Below are 21,297 nucleotides of genomic sequence, written 5' to 3'. Positions count from 1 at the left end.
AGGGAGCCCCAACCTCCCATGTGGCTGTGACACGCCTGGATGCTGTTCTTTTCCAGTGGAAGCCCACTTCAAGCATAAACCCTAACAAGAGGTGGTTCTGGAGGCCCGAGGGAGCCGGACTCGCTGGAAGTGTCCATCGAGGAGGCAGCGGCCAGCCTGGAGGGCCGGCAGATGGAGGAACCGGCGTCCGGGCCCTGCGCTAAGGGGCAGCCCCACACACGGCCAGGTGGGGCCTGAGCTTTAGCCACTAGGACCTGTTTCTCGGGACACTCGCTGCAGGCCACCGGCCTCTGACCCCACCGTGCTGCCGTCCCCGCCCCCTCCTTGCCCACTGGATCACCCTTCCTGAGGCCCGGGCCTGGCTCCGGGCAGCCCGGCAGCCCCTCACCGACTCCCCTGCCACCTGCCCACCTGAGCGGGACCCTGCCCCTGAGTGGGAGGCCGGGCTATGGGGACAGCGGGCGGCCTGCATGCCTCCCCTCCTCCAAGTCCCCTTCAACAAGTATTTATTGAGCACCTGCTGTGTGTCAGTCGTGGGGTCCTGGGTGCTAGCATGGGTGCTAGCAGCTGACCTGGCACGTGCATGAGGGTCCTGGGCTCAGAGGTACCCCTTGAGCTGTGGCTCCCACGTGCCATGGCCTCAGGACTGCCTGCCGGCTGGGCCCCACGTGCCTGGATCGGGAGGGAGAATGGAGGGTCAGCTCCTGTCTGCTGCCCCGCTCCACTGGCCTGACCTTGTGGCCACCGAGCCCTTGGAAGATAGAAGCCCAGAGTGGCCCCCACAGGACCCAGCATGCTGCTGGCCAGCCAGTACTTACAGCCACTGAGCCTCCTCCCCAGGTGCCCCTGGCTCTGTCCACCCTTGGGGGGTTGGTGGGGGGAACAGTGTGTTTAGATGGGGGGTACCTGCCGGGTGATCTGGGTGGCCCCCCAGCCCCCTTCCCATCCCCTAAGGCAGCCCTAGATTGGTCCTTGGGAAGACCAGGAAGGTGTCCCCAAGGCAGGTCCTATCCTGAAGTGAGTGGCCTCTTGTGTATGTCACAGGCTGGGGTGGGGGCTCTGGGTCCCCAGGAGGACCTAGCTGCTGGCCTCAGAGATATGCCAGGAAGTGAGGACACCCCTAGGAGAAGGGTACCCGACTCCCTGCTATACCTGAGCACAGGGCTCCCCTGCTCAGACTCATGTAAACCTGGACTGGGGCGGGGCAGCTGCAAGTCAAGAGAGGAACACGAGCTCCCCATCACCCCCATCTCAGCCCTGACTCTGCCAAGCAAAGGCTGACAGCTGGGCCGGGGGTGTGAGGACTGTCACGGGGTCACCCAGGGCCCCAGCCCAAGTCCTTGAGGCCCCACCCCCTCCAAGCAGGTGCCTCCTCCCCAGCCAAGACAGACACTACCACCCACAATCGCTGGTCTGTCTTACCCTCTTCTAGTCAAGTAAATTCAAGCCTCAGAGGCAGGAGGTCTCATTCTGGGTGGAACCTGGAGGTCCCCCTGGAGCACCGGTCCCCGTGGGGAGCAGCCCTAGTCACAAGTTCTCGGGGATTGGTTTTCTAGACCCTCTCTACCCAGACACAAGGGTGCTGTGCCCAAGACACTAACATTTTAAAAAGAAACATTTTAGCACTGGCGGAAGAATTTCTCTACGGTGGAAGCTCACGGCTCAGCAAGGGTGGTTACTGTGCTTACCTCAAACACCTCGGTGTGGCGGGCTGCTTGTGCTTCTGGGGTCCGTCTCCCTTGTGCTCTGCAGTGGAGACGTGGGGAACACACGCCCGCCCGGCTACAAAGGGATGCTGTGGTTCCAGAAAGTGACAGCACCATTCACAACTGCATGAAACGCGGCAGGGCTCACAGGGAAAGCGGGGTCGGGTGCACGGCCTCAGAGTTGTCCCCCCGGGAGGGAGGTGTCCACATGCTGAGGGTCAGGACAGACGCCACTACCACTACTAAAGGAGTGGGGTGGGACACCAGGTGTGCATGGGTGTGTGGTCTGTGTTCATCTACAGAGTTTGGGCAAAATCACACATAAAAACCTGCGTTTTGTTCCAACTTCCCTCCCGCTGACTGCGCTGGACGCATTCTGTGGTTTCAGAACAAGCATCACAGCACAAGCCGGCTGTCCGTCGCCCCAGGGCCTGCCCCTTGCAGGGACTCCCTCCAACACTACCCTCTCCTGAGAGGTTCTCTGGGCAGTTTGTGGGGGGCTCAGCACTCTCCTTCCCCCACCCCATGGCCTGGGTGCAGAACCTGCCACAGTGCAGGAACCCACTGGATTTGGTTTCTCACATGCAAATAAGCCACCGCTGTGTAGTTACATGCAGATCACGAGACTGTCCCGACACTGGCCGTGTGTAGCTGTTCACAGCACCCACTGTGGGCACGGTCTGCACAGACTCGGCCACCGCTGGCCCCGGCACCCGCTCCCGCCCACCGGACCCAGGAGCTCACTCAGAAAGGACGAGCGCTGCAAAGCCCAGTATAAAGGATTTATTTAAACTCAACAAGTAACACAAACCTTCCTTTAAATTCCATTTACAGTCAATAAAAGTGTGTATCTCACTCCTTCCCATGCATGATCACTGTGTATTAATCTACAACTCTTATTTTAATTGTGAAAAAATAAAGTGTTTCCCCTCTTGTCATTGCTCTGGGAGCATCTGGTATAGCGTCAGTGAGAAAGGGCAGGTCTGCTCGCTCCTGGACTGGTTAATTGGTGAAAACCTACAACGCCAGGTCAAAGGAATCAATCACCCGAAGAAAATAAATACTGCATTACGAAACGTGGAAAGGACTCCTGATCCCTTTGTGAGACCCGTTCCAAATGGCCGTGGCCTCGGGGTGCGGCACAGAGCAGCCGCCCAGATGCTCTCCGGGACACTGGTGGCCAGGCCACCACAGGATGTCCACAAGGGGCGGCTGGACAGCGGCCACCCCCCACACCAACCATGACGGGGTCAGGCCTATGGGCCTGCACCGGACGCCAGGTCGCCTCCCAAAGCAAACCAGACACAAAGGACAGGGAGAGGGTGGTAGCGCGGCAAGGCCTGTGCTTTATTGTGGGGCAGTCTGAAGATGCGCGTGCAGCCCAGCCAGCACGGCCGCAGCACGCCGCGCGGCCCCGAGCCGGCGCGCAAATGCTGACGCGGCTACCACCGCCTCACAATGGGAGCCCCGAGTGTGAGGGCCCGGGGTCGGGGCGTCTTCATGCAGGCCAGGTGGACGGGGTCAGTCGAGCTCAATGGGGCTGCTGTCGTCCTGACTGTCCTCGCCCTCCTGCTCCGAGGCGCCCATGAGGCTGCTCAGAAGGTTCCCTGGAAGCAAACGCAGGTGCCATCAGGGGCACGGCAGCTGCACACTGTCAGCACCTCCCTGCCTGGGGAATCCCACTTTCCGTGGCGCCGTGTTCCAGGGCTTTAATAGGTTGAGCAAACCCCCCACCACAAGTCTCTGGGAACACTCGGCATGTCTGCAAGGACCTGACAGCTGGGGAGAGACCCCAAGTGCCCATCGGGGGACACAGCACAGCACCTGGGACAGCCCTGGGGAGGTCACTGTTGAGCGGACACAAGCATGTATGTCATACAGGTGCACACTCCTACAAGCGTCCAGAAAGAGGTCAGGATGCAAGTTTCAAAGGCCACACGCAGAAATGGTGACCACTGTTGCCCATAGGAGCTGCCACCATTGACACTTTGCTTATCTATTTTTATTCGAAGAACAATGATTCAGTATAAATTCGGGAGGTCAGAAAGTCCCCTGAAATCAAACCATCATGAAAACAAATGGAAATGTGAACAATGTTCTCTGGACAGATCCAGGCGTATGAACTCAGGTCCAATGAACAAGCCACGAGCAGCCCGGATGCTAGAAGGGGCGAGTCTGAAGTTCTGGTGGGAAATGAAGGAACATGAGGTGCCAGGACACCCCATGGTGTGGGGCGAGGGCAGGACTGCAAGCTGAGACACGCAAGCACCACCTTGGCTTCGGATGCCCGCAGCCCCATCCAGGCCCGGGATGTGGCAGGAGTGTGGGGACACATGGTGGGGACGCCTTCACTAGACCAATCCTGACCCGCAGTTTACTAGAAGAAAGTCCAATTACCAACACTTTTACAATGATCTCAGAGGACCTTTCCACAGAGTGCACTTTGGCCCAGAGAACACAAACACCCTGGCCCAACCCTGCAGGGCCCACGACGGGGGAGCCACATGGGTTCAGGCAGTGGGGTGGGAGCAGTGTCACCGACCTTTGTGGGACAAGCCCCCCCCACCTGAGCCTATCACCTGGGGCCACCTCAGGTCCAGCCAGAACACGGTGCAGTCAGTGTGGGGGGACGCAGACCCCTTACGTGGAACAGCCATCTATGTATCTGCAACGCCACTTCCAGAAGGAGGCTGAGGAAGGAAGCCACATGCTGCCTGGCCCTGTGAGACCTCTAAACGGCTGGACAGGTTTAGGTGCATACGGGTGAACTACAAACTCCGTGAAATAGGATGTACCTGCTCAAAAGTAACACCACACTCAAGCTCAGAAAAGCCACTTTCAGATGAGAGGACTACACTGGCTGCGGACCTGGTGGAGGCAAGAAGTTTGTATGAGACCCCACGGAAGGCCACACCATGTCGCCATCCAGGCAGACGAGGGGCAGAGGCCTGGCCTTGATGCACAGGGTCACAAACCTGGCCTCTAACGCCCACTGAGACTAAATCACGAAGACATGGACCATCTGAAGGGGCCTATGAACGAGGAAGGAGATGGGATCAGGCATTGGAAATTCCCAAGAAAAGCCTTGGCCCTGATGGCTTTACTGGTGAATTCTACTCCACATTTAATAACCAACACCAATCCTCTTCAAGCTTTGCAAGAGAACTGAGGAGGGAGCACCTCCCAACTCATCCTATGGGGCCAGCATAACCCCAAAGATACTACGAGAAAGCCACAGACCAGCATCCCCTGTGAACACGATGCCAACACCTTCAGCAGGCAACTGGAGAACAGGGCTCGGCAGCATGTGAAGGACGATGCACCACAACAAGGGGCTTCGTCTGTGGAGTGCACAGAGGGCTCCCTGTGAACACCTGCCAGAGTGACGCACCACGTCAGCAGAACCAGGGGAAGCCCGCACAATCGTCTATCTCAGCTGATGCAGGAAGAGCATTTGACTACACCCAACGCTCCCATAAAAGCACTCAACAAACCAGAAACAGGAGGAACCGCCTCCACACAATCACCGCCGTCTCTGAAAACCTTACGGCAAATGTAATCCTCAGTGGTGAGTAGGAACAAGGGGACGGTGCCTCCTCTCACCACCTCCAGTGCACCTAGTACTGGAAACTCTGGCCAAAGCAATCAGGCATGAGAATGAAGGAAGAGGCATCTACAGTGGAAAGGAAGAAGTAAAATGGTCTGTTTGCATGCGAGATGGTCTCATATGCAGAAAACCCTAAAGACTCCATGAAAGAGCTGTTAGAATAAGTGAATTCAGCAATGCAGCAGGATACAAAGTCAGCACACAAAAATCAGCTGTGTTTCTCTATGTCAACAATGAACAATCTGAAAAGGAAATTATAAAGTCATAAATAAATGGAAGTACTTCCCGTGTCCACAGATTAGAGGACTGGACTTGCTGCTAAGACCAATGCCACCCAACGCCATCTACAGGGTCAATGCAGTCCCTGTCAAAATTCCAATGGTTTGTTTGCAAGAGAAGAAAAACTCATCCTTAAATTTATATGGAACTGCAATGGACTCAAACAGCCAAAATGATCTGGTAAAAGAACAAAACTGGAGGGCTCGCATTTCCTGATTTCAAAACTTATTACAGAGTAGTAACAGCAGTGTGGGGTCCACAAACAGCCACAGGCCCACAGAACAGAAGACAGAGCCCAGATACAAGCCCACATGCATAGGAGTCAAACAGTGTCTGACAAGGTCATGAGACCACGCAGCGGGGAGAGGATGGTATCTTCAGCAAACAATGCCAGGACACTGGACCCCTACCTCACACCATGTACAAAACCCCTCTACTAAATGGATCAAAGACCTAAAGGTAAACCCTAAAGCAGTGCAACTCTTAAAAGACGACACTGGGCCAAAGCTTCCCAGCACCGAACCAGACGATGACTTTATGGATGGGACACTAAAGGCAAGAGCAATGGAGAAGAAACAGATAAACTGGACTTCATGAAAACTTAAAATTCTATGCATCAGAAGGCAATACCCACAGAGAGAAAAGGCAGAGGAGTGTGGAGGGGGTGAGCAGGCTGAGCACAGGATTTTTAGGACAGAAACCACGCTGCAGGACTCTCTAGTGGTGGCCATGTGTCTAAACCTATAAACGTACAGTATCAAAAGTGACCCCCAACATAAACCATAAACTTCAGGTGCTGTGTCCATGTAGGGTTATCAATTTTAACAAAATTACCGCTCTGACCAGGGTGCCTGTAACTGCTGTGAGGGCATAACTTCCTCTTTATCTCACTATGAAGCTAAAATTGCTTTTACTTATTTAAAGACTTAGTTAAGAAAGAGAGCGAGAGAGCGCACGTGCACATACAAATGTGAGCAGGAGGCGCAGGGAGAAGAATCCCAAGCAGGCTCCGTGTTGAGCATGCAGCCCAATATGGGGTTCAATCTCATGACCTGAGCTAAAACCAAGAGTTGGACGCTTAAACCAAGGGTCAGACTGAGCCACCCAGGGCCCCGCTGAAACTACTTTTAGAAAAGTCTTTAAAACAAATGGCAATCCACAGAATGAGAAAAAATATTTCAGAATTTTATATACGATAAGGGATCGACACCTAGTATAGAGAACTCACCAACCTGACTTAAAACATGACTTGAATGGACACACAGACACACAAATGGCTCATAAGCACAAGAAATGACATCACTAATCATCAGGGCGACGTGGGTCAGAGTCACAGTGAGACACCCACAACGGAGTCCTAGACAAAGTGAGTGTGGGCGAGGACATGGAGAAACTGGAGCCCTGCACACAGCTGGGAAAGGCAGTCTGGCAGCATCTCAAAAATTAAACAGTTTCGATGTGACCCAGCAATCCCAGGGTGTATCACCCAAAGCAATGGATGCAGGGGCTCAGATATACACCCCCCGTGTTCACAGCAGCATTATAGAGTCCATCATGGAAAGATGGGTAACACAGTGGGATCCGTCCACACAATAGGTCACTGTTCAGCCTCAGAAAGAAGGACACCTGCCACCACAGGGATGCACCCTAAGGACGTGAGGCTGAGTGACACAAGCCAGACGCAGGACACACGTGGGGACCCTATGCACACGAGGTCCCGGTGTCTTAAGACTCACAAAGAAAGTAGATGGCAGGGCTGGGGGAGAGGGCAGGGGTCAGTGTGTCACGGGGACAGAACATTCTGGAGCCGGATAAGGAGAAGGCAGCCCAGCAGTGGGAATGTACTCGGTGCCCCACAAGTGGACACTGAGAAATGGTTAAACAGCAAATTTTAAGACATGCATGTTTTACCAGAATAAAAAAGCAATCTGCCTTGATTCTGTGGCCAACGGAGAGGGAGCCCTAGGAATGACAGAGCCTCTAGGCTGGGTTTGGCTGGCCCGAGATGTGGGGCCCCCAAAAAGCAGCATGAGCATGCCCGGCAGTGCCAGGGGAGAGACCCAGTGCGGGCCGGGTGTCACACAGCCAGGCCCACTGTGTGCCCTCCCAGTGGGTGCCCCCTGCTCCCATCTTACCTAGCAAGCCCCCGTAGGACGACGTCTGCTTGGGTGGCACACCGAAGAACAGCTGCCCTATCCTGTCGAGGTACTGGAGGAGGCAGGGGCATGGGGTTACTGTGGGGCTGGAACATGCTGGATGCACAAGACCTCCCCCCACCCTCATCTCAGGTCCTGTCCTGTCCCTGAGGGCCACACAGGGACTGGGGACGTCTCCTCTCCAGCGGCTGCCCAGCCCCACCCACCACTCACCTCATTGTACATTGGGTCCCGCCGGAGGGACGGCTGGTACTGCTCACACAACACTGTGAACACCGTCAGTTTGCCTCTGAAACAAGACAATGGGGCACACAACTCTTTCCAAGTGAAAATCACAGAACAAGAAAAGCGCCCGTGCACACCCCCTGCACACGCAGGGAAGACTCACCCGTCTACAGCCAACAGCAGAAACCAGATGAAGTTGAGCAGGGGCTGCACGAATGGAGGGCCGTTCTCAATGGACGGGTGTTTCTGCGTGTACGTTGTGAACACCACTGACGCACTGCTTTTGTTTTTTAAACAGAGAAACCTGGAAGTCATATCCTAGTAAGAGGGATGCTGAAGGAGGAAATGGCAGCACTTCTACAGAAGCTCACATGCTCGCTGGACACAGGGTGCCTCCAAGGGTGCAGAAAGCTGTCTGACAGCCCCCGGGCCACCTGCCCGCATGATCCCGCAGCTCTGGTGGCCTGAGGAGCTGCCGGACCAAGCTTGATGCTCAGATGAGCTGCCCCCGGTGAGCAGGGCACCTCATGATTCCCACAATTTACAGGTGAAGAGATTAAACTGGGGAAGGTGACCATGTCCAAGGTCCAGAGCTACAACACTGCAGGGAGTTCTTGGGACTACAGCCTGTTTGCACCCATCAGGCCCGTCTGCGTGAGCAGTCAGCCCAGGGACCCCTGGGAATGAGGCCGAGGGTGCCCCCAGACACTGTGCTGGGTGGGACGACATCCCCACAGTGGGATTTCACCATGAGGAGGCCTCCAACTTGTGACAGTATAGGGAGGGACCTATGAGAAGGTGTTTGGTGGACTCCAGGGACTCTGCACCATATGCCACATGGCCAGGGGCAGGGAGCTCTGGGGTCTGAGAAATGTCTCCGTTTTACGGTAGCAGACACCAGCAACATGTCACTGTGTGGCGGACGTGGAAACTCTGAGGTGCTGTCAAGTACAGCAAGCATTCTGTGACCCCAACCTCTTTAAACTCGTAAGATGCTCCCTATCTCAATCCCTGGCCACCAAATCCAAGTGTTTCTTCAGTTAGAGCACACTTGAGACGTCTTGAGCTCAGGCGGGTGGTGTGGGCCCACTGGAGTGCTTACTGCAAACCCTCCCTCCTGTGCTGAGGGTGCCAGCACCACCCTGGTCCTCAAGGAGGAGGAGGAAGCGAGGAGGCCTGAGGGGAGGAGGACAGGCTCGGGCTGCAGCAGGGGGTGGCGCTGGGGCATCACCACCCTCGCAGGAACCCTTCAGACACACGAGATGTCTGGGAAGGTAGAAGCAGCCTCAGGAAAGCTGCAAAAGCACGCACACTCCTCATTCCAAGACACCCGTCAAGTTTATCAAATACATGTGCCCTACAAAAAATAGTGGCCTGATATTAAAAAAGCCAAAAACAGGGAAAAGGCAATGTGAGAAAACAGAAGCTGGGCGGAACGCTCGTTCAGAACACTCACTTCCCTGCTGCCTGACTGAGGTCTCACCAGTCAGCCCAGGGGAGTCAAGGGGATAGCGTGCAGTGTCCCTGACAGGTCTGCGCAGGCACAAGAGATGGAGCCCCGGGCAGCTGTGCCAGCCCAGATGTGACCGAGTAAACATGGGTACCTACTGTAGCACCGCCTGGGCCACGAACATGTCCACCTCGCTGCGGAAGCCTCTGGAGGTCGAGTACTCCACCAGCATGTGGGCGCAGCCTTCGCCATCCGCGGAGTGCAGGAAGTGGTACCGGGACTCACAATAGTTCTGCTCTACAGAGGGAAGGGGGGGCACCGACGAAGAGAGACAGGTCAGCGTGCTGTCCCCTGCTCGCATTCACCTGCCTTCACTCTGCATACCTGGTCCACGCATGGTGCAAACACACACAGTGGGGGAGGGCGGGCTTCTAGCTGAACTGCTCTGCCCCGGTGCTCAGGGTCCCTGAGTCTGTGCTCATGTGAGCAGACCCACGAGGAATGGCCCACAGGGGACCCTCGGACTCACATGGCGGTAGTTCCATATGCTTCTGATGAAATGAGATGCAAGGCACACTGACCTCCACACGCAAATGCCCTGAATCTCGTGTGGCAGCTAGGACCAGGTCAGGCCACCTGTTCTCTCAAGAGCCTCATGGCCCCCGCCCTCCTGACACGCATGTGCTGAGCCCTTGGCTGGCCAGCCCTCCTGCCTCCTCCAAGGCATGTTCCACGTCCACAGATTCAATCACCATGTTCACGGTCCATCCCCCCGAAAAGGCAGAGCTCCCCCTAGGCAGGGGAAGAAGACCTTCTGGATGAAAGTCCCTGTGAGGAGGGATAGGTCCTGCGTGCAGCAGGAACACGTCTCATCCCCACGGTGGCCCCAGAGGAGACCAGGGGGTCCCCCTCAACATGGGGTCACCTGGGAGCTAGTCAGTAATATGGAATCTTGGGCCCCAAACTGGAACCTGTGCCCCAAGAGGTAACTCAGTGACATGCTCATCTCAGGGGCCTGTCACCCTGTTCCCTGTGGCTACACCTTTCAGCAAGGCATGAGACTTTAGTGCTAACAGCACAGCAGGGGACAGGCTCCTCCAATGCTCAACTGTTTGTAAGCGTTTGTTAAAAAAAAAAACGACAAAAATCCCAATCTTCCCAACATCAGTAAATGACTCAGGCTGTAAACCTACTCTCCCCACTCATCACCCAAAAATCTGCTACCCCGCACACTGCGGATTCAACACCCCACCCCTCCATTTCTGGCTGCCAGAGCTACAAAGGCGTGCTCAGCAACCAACCAAGCACAGGACACCCAGAGTAGCAGGTGGGCCGAGGCAGAGACCCAGACTACCTCCCCACACCCGGGCTTGTCTCCTGGAGCAGACTGGCCCACGCCCCTGTCCTGCTCACAAGCCACCTGGTTCCCATGCATGTCCAAGGCTGAGGCCCCGTGTTAGCTGCCTGACACCTTCTACTGGGAACACCTGCTCCTGCCTGGGCACAGCTGCCCTCCAGACCTCGGCACCAGCTCTCAGTGCCCAGCACACTGCCTTTAGGACCTCAGAATAATTCTGATTCCACATTTCTTTGTGTACCTGTGCTGTTTTGCCTCTCCTCACTCCCTTGGACCCCTCAAAATAACCTTTTGGTTTTAGAGTATCATAGAAGAAAAATTAGGCAAAACTACACCCACATTCTGTCTAAGCACACAGCTCCCTCCAAGAACTGGACTGGTACCCTTGCAGGAGCATCTTGGGCCAACTGTGGGCTCAGGTCCAGACCACCACAACAAAGCAAGTTCTGCAACAAAGTAAATCAAACTTTCCGGCTTCCCAGTACACATAAAAGCTATGCTGACACTAAAGTCTGATAAGTGTGCAAGAGCACGGTCTGAACACCAGGTGCTAAGAAATGTAATCACCACCTGAGCTTTTGGGGACTTCTTCTCTATTTGCTGGTGGAGGGTCGTGCCTTGACGATGGTGGCTGCTGACCAATCAAGGTGGTTGTGCTGAAGGCTGTGGTGGTCGTGGCAAGTTCTTTAAAATGATGTCTGCTGCACTGAAGGACTCTTCCTTTCACGAGGGATTTCTCTATAGCATGTGATAACCTTGTACCAACAGGAGAACTTCTTTCAGACTGGGTGTCCTCTCAAACCCTGCTTCTGTTTTATCAGCTCAGTTTATGTGATTTGTCACAGCATCTTCACCAAGTGTGGATTCCATCTCAAGAAACCACTTCATCCATAAGACGCATATCCTCGTCCATTAAAGTGTGAGATGGTAGTAGTTCAGTCCCACCTTCACGCTCTTCTGATTCTAGTTCTCTTGCCATTTCCATCACATCTGCAGTGACTTCCTCCACAGGGTCTTGAACCCCCTGAAGTCATGCATGAGGGCTGGAGTCAACTTCTAACAAACTCTAGTCACTACAGATATTTTGACCTCTTCCTATGAATCAAGGGTGTTGGTGTTCTTAGGGGCATTTACAATGATGAATCCTTTCCGAAAGTTTTCAATGGGCCTTTCACAGAACCATCAGAGGACTCCCTGTCTGTGGCAGCAATAGCCTTGTGAAATGTATTTGTTAAATAATAACACTTGAAGGTTGAAACGACTTCTTGATCCATGCGCTGCAGAATGGATATTGTGTCAGGCATGAAAACATTTATCTTGTTGCCCATCTCCATCAGAGCTCTTGTTTGACCAGGCGCAGTGTCAGTGAGTAGTCATATCTTGATAGGAAGCTTTTTTTCCTCAGCAGGTCTCAAGAGCAGGCTTAAAACGTTTAGTAAACCATGGTGTAAGTAAATACACGGTCATCCAGGCTTTGTTGCTGGATTTACAGAGGACAGGGAGAGTAGATTTAGCATAATGCTTAAGGGCCCTAAGATTTTCAGCATGCTAGATGAGCATTGGCTTCAACTTAAAGTTACCAGCTGTATTAGCCCCTGACAAGAGAGTCAGCTTGTCCACTGAAAACAAGCACTGACTTCTCTCTAGGTACAAAAGTCCTGAAAGTCCTAGACAGCATCTTCTAATATCAGACTGTTTCATCTACGCTGAAATCTGCTGTTGAGTGCAGCCACCTTCAGTAATGATCTCAGCTAGATCTTCTGGGTCACTTGCTTATCATGCACCTAGAGGGTTACAGAGAAGGCTTCCTTCCTGAAACCTCATGAACCAGCCTCTGCTGCTTCTCCCTCTTTCTGCAGCCTCCTCACCTACCTTAGCCTTCGTTCACTACTTGGCTGTTTGGTGCAGAGGCCTGGCTTTCAGCCTACCACAGCTTTGGACAAGCCATCCTCATTGAGCTTAACCATCTGTAGCTTGTTATTTAAAATGGGAGACACATGACTCTTTTTTTCACTGGAACATGAAGAGGCCACTGTAGGGTCATGAACCAGCCCAATTTCAATACTGCTGGCTCTCAGGGAATAGGGAGACTCAAAGAAAGGGGGAGTCATAGGACCGGCTGGTCGGTACAGCAGTCAGCACACAAACATTTACTGATGAAATTCACCCTCTTCTAGGAACACAGTTCCTGGCACCCCAAAACTTAAAATATCAAGGATCCCAATCACAGATCATTGTAATAAATTATAATGAAAAAGCCTACAATGATCACTAGAATTACTGACTGTGCCAGAGACACCAAGCGAGCAAGTGCTGTTGGAAACATGGGTGACAATAAACTTGCTCAAGGCAGAGTAGCCACAAACCCTCCATTTGTAAAAGATGCGGTATATGTGAAGTGCAGCAGAATGAAGTATGCCTGAATGATGGAATACCACACAGCAAACGTGCCATGTGGATGCAAGCTGTGGAGAGCAAACCAACACGGCAGCAGGTGGCTCCGCCTCATCAGACGCACCTGCCTGGAGCTCCCACTCCACCACCCCAGAGGGAAGCCTGGTTGTGGGCCTGTCCTTGGGCGCTACAACAATGTGGACACGAGCCGTGGACATTCTGGGGGAGGACAGGACATGGAGTCTGTGCTTCTCTCACTCGGGATTTGTGCCTCAAGCACTATGTGTAATTGCTATATTTTGAATTTTAAAATCATACTATTAGACATACATGCCCTGTAACTGGCTCTTAACCAGTGAAGCCTCTGAAGGACTGCTGAAGCATAAGTTTTGCTTCTCAGCCAGGGACACAGGGTCATGTTCCACTTTCTGCCTGGCATCTCCCCACACACTCCACAAATATAGACTGGGCCAAAGGAGTGCTAAATAAATGCTCGCTGGCAACACGGGTTTGCCATAGGCGCTCCTGACTGCAGATCCGGCTGCCCGGGGAAGATGAGGCAAGAGTCTAGGGCAGGGGCCTTTGGGGCTCCCCACCTGCCCCCCACCAGGCTGGTCAGCACAGATGGCTTCCTGCCGAGAGGTTTCCTGGCAACGGCAGTGAGAGCTGGACACCCCAGCATCCTTAGGGTGGGATAGACAGAAAGTACACAGGCACCACGCTAGCTGTGAAGGCTGGGGTGGCCCAGGTATGGAGGAATGTGCGCCAGCAGGGGAGGGAGCCCACACTCGCCTTGGCCCAGAGGTGCCAGCTGCTCTCTCAGGCCCCACGTCCTCCTTCCTCCTTGAGTAGGAGTGTGGAAGGAATTCTACCCTCCAAGAAACGTCCTCAACAGTCTGGCCTGTGAATTCATTTCATCTTACAGGGTGAGGGTAGGGGTGGCATGTCAGTGTGGAGGGGGATGGAGGAGCCTCCTGCCTCGTGGGTCACGGGGTGGGGGGGCACACGGCGGAGTGAGCGCCATGGCCCACAGGGGAGATGGGAGGAGGCCACATATGCTCACACAGCAGGCTTCCCAGCTGGGTTCGTGGCAAGCGCCCACCACACGTGTGCGTGCCACTGCACAAGAAGCAAAGCAGGAAGGTGTCCTGGGCCCATGGGCTATGGAGGAGACTGACCACCTCCTATGATCTGTCTGACCACCATGCCACTTGCTGAGATGAGGCTGTTTCCAGGAGGAGCTTGCTGTCACAGAAGTTACTGGCAGAAGGTCACCTTCAAGCAAAGGAGGCTGCCCCTCTGCTCCCACCAAGGCACCTGCCAAACATCACCTCCCTTTCGCCTGCCCCCAACCCAGTGGGCAGCCGCTAACACCAGAGCACACAGGTGGACCCCCGGGACGGCTGACACAGTGTGAATGAGCTTCCTGCACAGTGCTCTTAGAATCTTCTGAACAAATGCTGTTCCAGGGCACCCAACCAAATGCCTTTTCCTGTGCCTGAGCAGCAGACTCAGAGCTCCGGGTGTGAAGCGCACCCAGAAACTGCCAGGAACCCCTTCGTAGACTGAATAGTCCCCACAAATATTTCTTCACATCTATCTTAGCTTCTGAGGAAGAAAATACAGAGCACAGTGCCCTCAGAGAACCAGTCTGGGGAGGACGTCCCAGAAAGGAAACTGGTTGGGGGACAGGGATGGCCAAGGCCGCCCCACGGAAAGCAGAATCTTCCCTCATTACTTGTGGCCCATGAGTTCAACACAAAAGCCAAAGGGGAGCATAAATAGGGATAGCTGTTCCTGGGGCCACCAGCGCCTACCACCAAGAGATGCTCTGTGCATGGGGGTACTGGGCCTACCTTTCCACAGGGTGAGGGCCAGCAGTTGGTGGAGCCGAGGGTGACCCAGTTTCCCAGATCCTCCACTGGACCACTTCAGGGCTCGAGACACAAAAGCCACCCGCTCTGGAGAATTTGGGTCCATCAAACTGAACAATTTAGCCAGATTTTCTAAAACAACACAAACACAGATTCTTACCCAAAGAAACAGTACTTCTCAGCTCTCTGTATGCTGCATCTTACAAAAATTCACTAAAATAAAAGTTACTTCACTTCAAAACCTGGGAATTGGCATGCTGTGGTGTCCTCGTGCATGTACCCCTCCTGCCCGCCAGGTCCCAGGGACCCTCAACCAACCTCTCAGCTGCAGAGCCAACAGCCACACACTCCTTTGTCAAGGAGCTGAGTGGAGGTGTGGGCTATAGCAGGGAGCTGGCCTACAGAGGAGGAAGGCCTGGGCAGGTAGGGAGGTAACATGCCGGAGTAGAGAGGCCAGGAGCAAGTCCCTCCTCCATCCTTCCAGCCAGGCAGCTCCTAAGAAGGACTTCCCCCATTGGACATTTACCACACAGGGCAAGCTGGGCAGCCAGGTGTCTGGGACACAACCAGAGCGTGTGTTTAGGGGTATCACTACTCCATGTGTGAAGGTACCTCATGCATAGTAAGAAAGCCTCACCCAACAGCTCATCGGCCACCTCGACTTCGGCCTTCTCCAGTGACTCTAAGACCAGCATGGACAAGTCCGCAGCACTGTTTTGCTACAAAACATGGAAGTGAGTTAGGATCACAAAAACAGAGCTCTGGCTGGTTCTCAGAAGACACGGCAAAGTTGGGTGGCTGCTCCAGTCTCCAGCTAGAAATGCATGGTGGTGCAAAGCTAAGGAGACTCCTTTGAGCCCAGAGCTCATGTGGCAGTGCATCCTGAAGGATGGAGACCTCAGCTGACATGCAGTGCACCCTCAGGTAGCACCCCACGACAATGAGGACACTCGCCCAGCCGTGGACAGCACCAAGAACAGTCCACGGTTCTCCACCACGCCTCTCCATGGATAGTTCTCTTCCAACCCGCAGGCCCCAAACAGAGAAAGGGACAAGCCCGCTGCGTACTTGGCCGTGGCTGAAGAACAGCAGCGCCCCTGAGCACATGAGCTCCCGTGCCTCTGTGTGCTTGCTCTGTGACATGTATCTGTAAGAGAGAGAAGAGGAGCAGAGCCCCAGTTAGGTCCAGTGAGGCAGATGCTTCAGTGCAGACATCCTCCAGACATCCTCCAACACACTCTCTTCATTACATTCACCCGACCCAATGGCTATAGTTTGGAGATTAAATGCTCAAGCTAAAATGAGTAAACATGAAAGCTTTACAAAGCAAACAATCCCGTACACACACTTGAAGGGATACAGGCCTCCTTCCAAAGATGGAGTGGAGCTCTGGTCTGTTTCCTGAGGCCCACCACCTCACCCAGTGGTCAGTACCCTGCCTGCTCTGAGTCTGTCCAGGCTCCACGTTGGGGTGCCCTTGGGCCCCGGCTGTCAGCAACTTGGGCCTCTGGGGACCAGCAGACCCATGTCCCACATCTGACAGCAGCGCTGGCAGGGATGCTGTCTGTGCCCAAACGTGCCTGGAGCAGCTCAAGGGTTTCAGCAGAAGGACCCAGAGAAAGCCTGGGTGACTTCCACCTTCCAGCATAGGCCGTGCCTGGGTGGAAGGAGGTGCATAAGGGATAGAGTGGCACACTGGGGCCCATCAAAGAACCAGGGGTCAAAGCAGTGCTCAGAGGCTGGGACAGTGGGAGCTCCTGGATGGAGACTCAGGGGGGACGGACACACAGCACTCACTGTGATGACTGCATCAACAGTCTCTGCTTTCCGGCTCCTGCCCCCGCACCACTAATGGAGGGCCCTTCCACCCTTTCCTACCCTTTCCCACTCTGAACACATTTCTCAGTTTCCTGAGCTGCAGACACAGAAGCACAGAGCAGCCAGAGCCTGACAAGTAACTAAACACAAACAACGGGATGATGATCCGCCTGCAACACACCAGCTGGGCCTGAGAGAAAGTCAGCAGGAAGCGGCTCTCCAAAGCTGACACTGGATTCACTGGCTGGAAGTTTAACTTCATGATCATCAGAAAAAAAATAGAACCAATCAGTCTGTGCCTCCTGGTCAAGACACAAAAACTAAAGAATAATACTATAGCAGCAGCACTGAGGTGCTACCAAGACAGGCAAACACCGAACATGCACACCTGGGAGCGTGCCTGCAGCTCCCCCGGAGCAACAGGTCAGGTGGGAATATGAGTAGCCTGGCCGTTCAATTAACTACAGGAACAGGCTTTTCCTCAAAAAGGTTCCACAACCACACACCCTCCCCACCCCTGTCACATGCAGGGAAACCCCACACCCCAGGAAAGAAAACCTCCGCCAGCCGGGAGGGTACCCACAGGGCCTGCAGTTTCTGCAGCAGCACTGTTGCGAGCTGCATCTCTCTCTCTTTCGCACGCTCACACAAACTACTCCCACACCAACCCAACTCATCCCAGTCTCATCCTGCTGGGAGCCATCCAGCACACGACCTGGGGCCAGCACTGCCACTGGCTATTCTGGAAAGACAAGTATTCAGAGGCACACCCCCTCATGCTGCCATCTGCGTGGACACATACACACTTATCCTAAGTGACCATCTTGCCAGCGAGCTGCTTACTTAAGAAGTGACCAAACCCCAGGCTCATCTGACACAGAGCAAGAGACCAACTCTCAGAACACCTGATGAAAGCAATTGCTAAGAAGCAGGTGACAGCAAATCCCTGGGATAACAGGGCCTGCTTTCAAGCACCCGACGTAACTCCCTTCCTGGGGCTAGGGGCCCAAGGGGGATGGGATGATGTGCCATTTCCAGCACCTGTCCCCTCCAGGTGAAATCACCTGTTGCGGTTTGAGGAAAGTCAGAGAAAAAAAAAAAAAAAAACCCACAAAAAAAATAGTGAAAGGCAACCCTGAAAAATGAACGTGCTTCTTTCTGCAGAAGTCAGGGTATGGGAAGGGATTTAGTGTCTGGGTCCAAGGCCTAGGAGCGGGGCTGAGAGCAGGAGGAGCAAGAGCCCTCCAGCCAGGGCCCACGCACACAGCTCTGATGTCTGCACCCACACATGGAGCGTCGGCACACCTGGTGGGTGTGTGCTGCTGCCATCTCCCAGCTAACAACTGACTGCGGAGGGGGTCAGAGGGAGAGGGCTGAAGACTCCCCATGAGGCTCCATCCCAGGACCCTAGGATCACGACCTGAACCGAAGGCAGATGCTTAAGCCATGGAACCACCCACGTGCCCGCTTAAGTTTTTCTTTTAAAAATTTTCATTTGATTTAAGAGACAAAATCACACAAGCCTCAGAAAGGCCCTGAGGGGAGGCAGGCTGCTGCAGAGGCATCCCCAGGGGGTGATGGTGGTGGCATGGGCCAAGAGGCCCTCTGGCCATCCCACAAAACAGCCATGGAAGCCAGAAAGGGGATGGAGGATGACAGAGCACCAGTAACCCAACAGGCCTAGAAAACGGACTCCCTTCTCATCTTGGCGGAGGGAGGTCTGAAGACACTGGGCGGCCACCCACTGGCATCAGTACCATCGATGGGCCAGAGCCTCCAGCTAGCCGCTGGGACTCAACTGCTACCCACACCTGAGGCATGCACACCGACCAAGTCCAACCCACTGGACTACCCCATTCCATGTCCCCTTCTCCTTCAACGGCTGTGAAATACGACAATAAAATCAGGGCAATTTGGAGGCGCCTGGGGGGGGGTTTCGTTCAGTGAAACATCTGCCTTCAGCTCAGGTCATGATCCTGGGGTCCTGGGATCAAGCCCCGTGTTGAGCTCCCTGCTCAGTGGGGAGCCTGCTTCTCTCTCTGTCTCCACCTGCTCTTCCCCCTGCTTGTGCTCTATCAAGTAAATAAATAAGATCTTTAAAATAAATAAAACCTTTTTTTTATATGTAAAATAAATAAAATCTTAAAAAAAAGAATCCAGCAATGCGGTAAACATAGCCAACAGGTGAACGGGTCACAAACTGTGGTCCACCAACACTACAGAACACCACTTGGCAACAGAAATGAGTTAATGCTTCACACATGGGTAAATCTCCAAATAATCATTCTGAGTTTTCAAAACATACAAAAAAAAGGATATGATTCCACTTACATTATATTCTAGAAAATGCAAATTAACTCATGGGGCCACAGAGAGCAGAGGCTGCATGGGGCCAAGGGGTATCAGAGAGATTCTGAGAGAGAGAACAGAACCTTTGTGGTGATGGATGTTCTCCATTAACTTGACTGGCAGCGGTTTCATGAGAGCATACGCACCAAAACTCTTCAAACTGCACGTTTCCTGTAAACACTTCGATATAAACATATAAAACCAAGAACCTGGGGTGACCCAGTAAATCAGACTTGTTCAGAGCCGCACACCCAGGAGGGTCTCAGTGAGGCTGGAGTCCCAGGTCTATGGGGATGGTACCCTGGGAGTCAAGGACAACTGGAGGCTAGTTCAGATGGGCCTTATGGATGGCCATGAATGCGACCATTAACTTCGTGCCCCGTGTGGCCAATGGCAAATGATTTACGGTCCCAACTCCCAAGAGGTGTAGGTGTACCCCAGATGCACCACAGGGGAGGCCAAGGCTGGTCACAGGTCACAGAGGACAGGTGAATTCCAAGCCACATCAAGGCCGGGCTGGCGGAGAGCCTGCCTTCCATCACCACCCCCAAACACACTTTGGCCAGAGAGCTGATCCCACACAGCAGAACTGTCTCTGAACAAGAAACACTGTTTATTTTTGGGAAGATCCAGTTTTGCTGGATCCAGTTTTGCTGATTAATCACCGGGGTGAACATCTACATAGCAATCCCAAGAACAGCAAGCTCCTGGGCCAATCTGGAGCACTGGGAAAGCTCCCCCTCAGATGCACGCACCTCGGGCTGGTGAAGATGCCAGACCAGGGAGGCCTGTGGCCAGCTTTGTTCACTCCTACCCCGTCCTCCAAGCCCTGGAGCTCGAGCATGCCCTGGACAGAACCGCAGAGTCCCAGAGCCTCCCATCCAACTTGTCGCTGATGCATAACAGGAAAGTCTAGGCCTGAAAGATGAACAGGCCCAGCCCGGTGGCCCATCAGTACCCTACCACTACGGCTTGGAGAGAAAAGGCCAGCTAACTGACTGAACCCCTGCACCTGTGGTTGGGGCCCACCCACACCGACCCCCGGGGCCGAGAGGGATCAGACCGTCCCACACACATCGCGACTCAGGTCACAGCGGCAGCATGTCCCAACCTAGCCACAGCTACCGCGCAGCCCACACGAGGGTCACCACAGGCCATACACCTGCCGATGCGCCAGGGCCGCACGGAGAAACGCCCTTTATTTCAGCCCGCGTGGCGCTAGTCCTCCTGCACCTGCACGGAGTCCCGCGCCCCCTGCGCCCCAGCCCCCAAGACTCACTCCGGCCCCAGCCCCCGGGGCTCACCGCGCCCCAGCCCCCAGTCCTCGCTGCGCCTCCAAAGCCTCCTGCACCCCAACCCCGGGCACTCGCTGCGCCCCCGGAGCCCCCCGCGCCCCCTGCCCCCGGGGCGGGCCGCGCCCCCGGAGCCCTTGGCCGCGTAGGTGTGGGCGGCGCTCGCAGGCACGGCTGCTCCACCGCGGGGCAGGAGCACGTTTCCCCCGCACGAGCGAGGTGCTCGGGGCCGTAGACCCCGGGGCTCGGTCCGGGCGAGGCCGCGGATGGGCACCACCGGGCCGGGGGCCGGGCAGGGAAGGCCGGGGAAGGGACGCCGGGGCCAGGGTCGGGGCCAGGGTCGGGGCCAGGGTGGGGGCCAGGGTGGGGGCCCGCCCGGCGTCCCGGGTCCTCCGCCTCCCGGCCGCCCGCCTGCTCCCACCGCCGCGGCGACAGACAGCGGCGCGGGCCAATGGAGGCCCGGGGCGGCGCGGGGCGGCCAATGGGAGGCGGCCGGGGGCGGGGCGCCGGGCTCGGCGGAAAGCCCTGGAAGGCGGCGGCCGCGGCGCCGCGGCTACCTGAAGAAGAGGGTCCGGTACATTTGGTGCGCCTCGTAGTAGTCGCCCTTCTCGACGCTGGCGCGCAGCTTGCCCTCCACGCGCTGGACACCGCCTCGGTTCCGGGCGCCGTTCCGAGCGCTCTCCTGCTCGGCCATCGCCGCCGCCGCCATCGGGCCGGCGCTCCGCGCAGGGCTGACGCTGTCGCAGGCGCGGTCGGCAGCGCCTCTCGGCTTCCGTCCCGGCGGCCGCCC

General features: G+C 55.1%; 2 protein-coding genes across 6 annotated transcripts in view; one reads left to right on the top strand and one right to left on the bottom strand.

Annotated features, from left to right (window-relative positions):
- Positions 1–2,644, top strand: part of ADAP1 (ArfGAP with dual PH domains 1) — a 26,630-nt gene extending 23,986 nt beyond the window's left edge. For both annotated transcript variants that reach the window (XM_077907479.1, XM_077907480.1), the window contains exon 10: positions 57–2,644. In XM_077907479.1, the coding sequence (XP_077763605.1) occupies positions 57–85 (29 nt within the window). In that variant the 3' untranslated portion in view covers positions 86–2,644. The remainder of the gene's footprint in view (positions 1–56) is intronic.
- Positions 2,475–21,297, bottom strand: GET4 (guided entry of tail-anchored proteins factor 4). 4 transcript variants are annotated; one of them, XM_077907477.1, is made up of 10 exons: positions 20,520–20,619; positions 19,971–20,133; positions 16,117–16,195; positions 15,686–15,767; positions 15,031–15,180; positions 9,582–9,720; positions 8,137–8,277; positions 7,962–8,037; positions 7,728–7,800; positions 2,475–3,313 (listed from the first exon to the last, which is right to left on the bottom strand). In XM_077907477.1, the coding sequence occupies exons 2-10, from the start codon at positions 20,114–20,116 to the stop codon at positions 3,228–3,230; spliced, it is 972 nt and encodes a 323-aa protein (XP_077763603.1). In that variant the 5' UTR covers positions 20,117–20,133; positions 20,520–20,619; the 3' UTR covers positions 2,475–3,227. The 4 variants fall into 4 exon arrangements, with proteins under 4 accessions (XP_077763603.1, XP_077763601.1, XP_077763602.1 ...); XM_077907475.1 differs by lacking the exons at positions 19,971–20,133; positions 20,520–20,619 and adding exons at positions 16,483–16,705; positions 19,299–19,338; XM_077907476.1 differs by lacking the exons at positions 19,971–20,133; positions 20,520–20,619 and adding an exon at positions 21,065–21,297.

This window comes from Canis aureus, chromosome 8 (assembly GCF_053574225.1).
Source record: "Canis aureus isolate CA01 chromosome 8, VMU_Caureus_v.1.0, whole genome shotgun sequence".
NCBI lineage: Eukaryota > Metazoa > Chordata > Mammalia > Carnivora > Canidae > Canis > Canis aureus.
This window is presented reverse-complemented; position numbering and strand designations above follow the sequence as displayed.

Excerpts from the sequence above, each read along its gene's own strand:
- GET4 (XM_077907475.1), bottom strand. The coding sequence starts at position 19,323 with ATGGAGAACATCCATCACCACAAAG. Across the intron at positions 15,181-15,685 it reads GGTGGCCGATGAGCTGTTGG|AAAATCTGGCTAAATTGTTC; the intron begins GTGAGGCTTTCT and ends GTGTTGTTTTAG. Across the intron at positions 8,038-8,136 it reads CTGCTGTTGGCTGTAGACGG|AGGCAAACTGACGGTGTTCA; the intron begins GTGAGTCTTCCC and ends GTCTTGTTTCAG.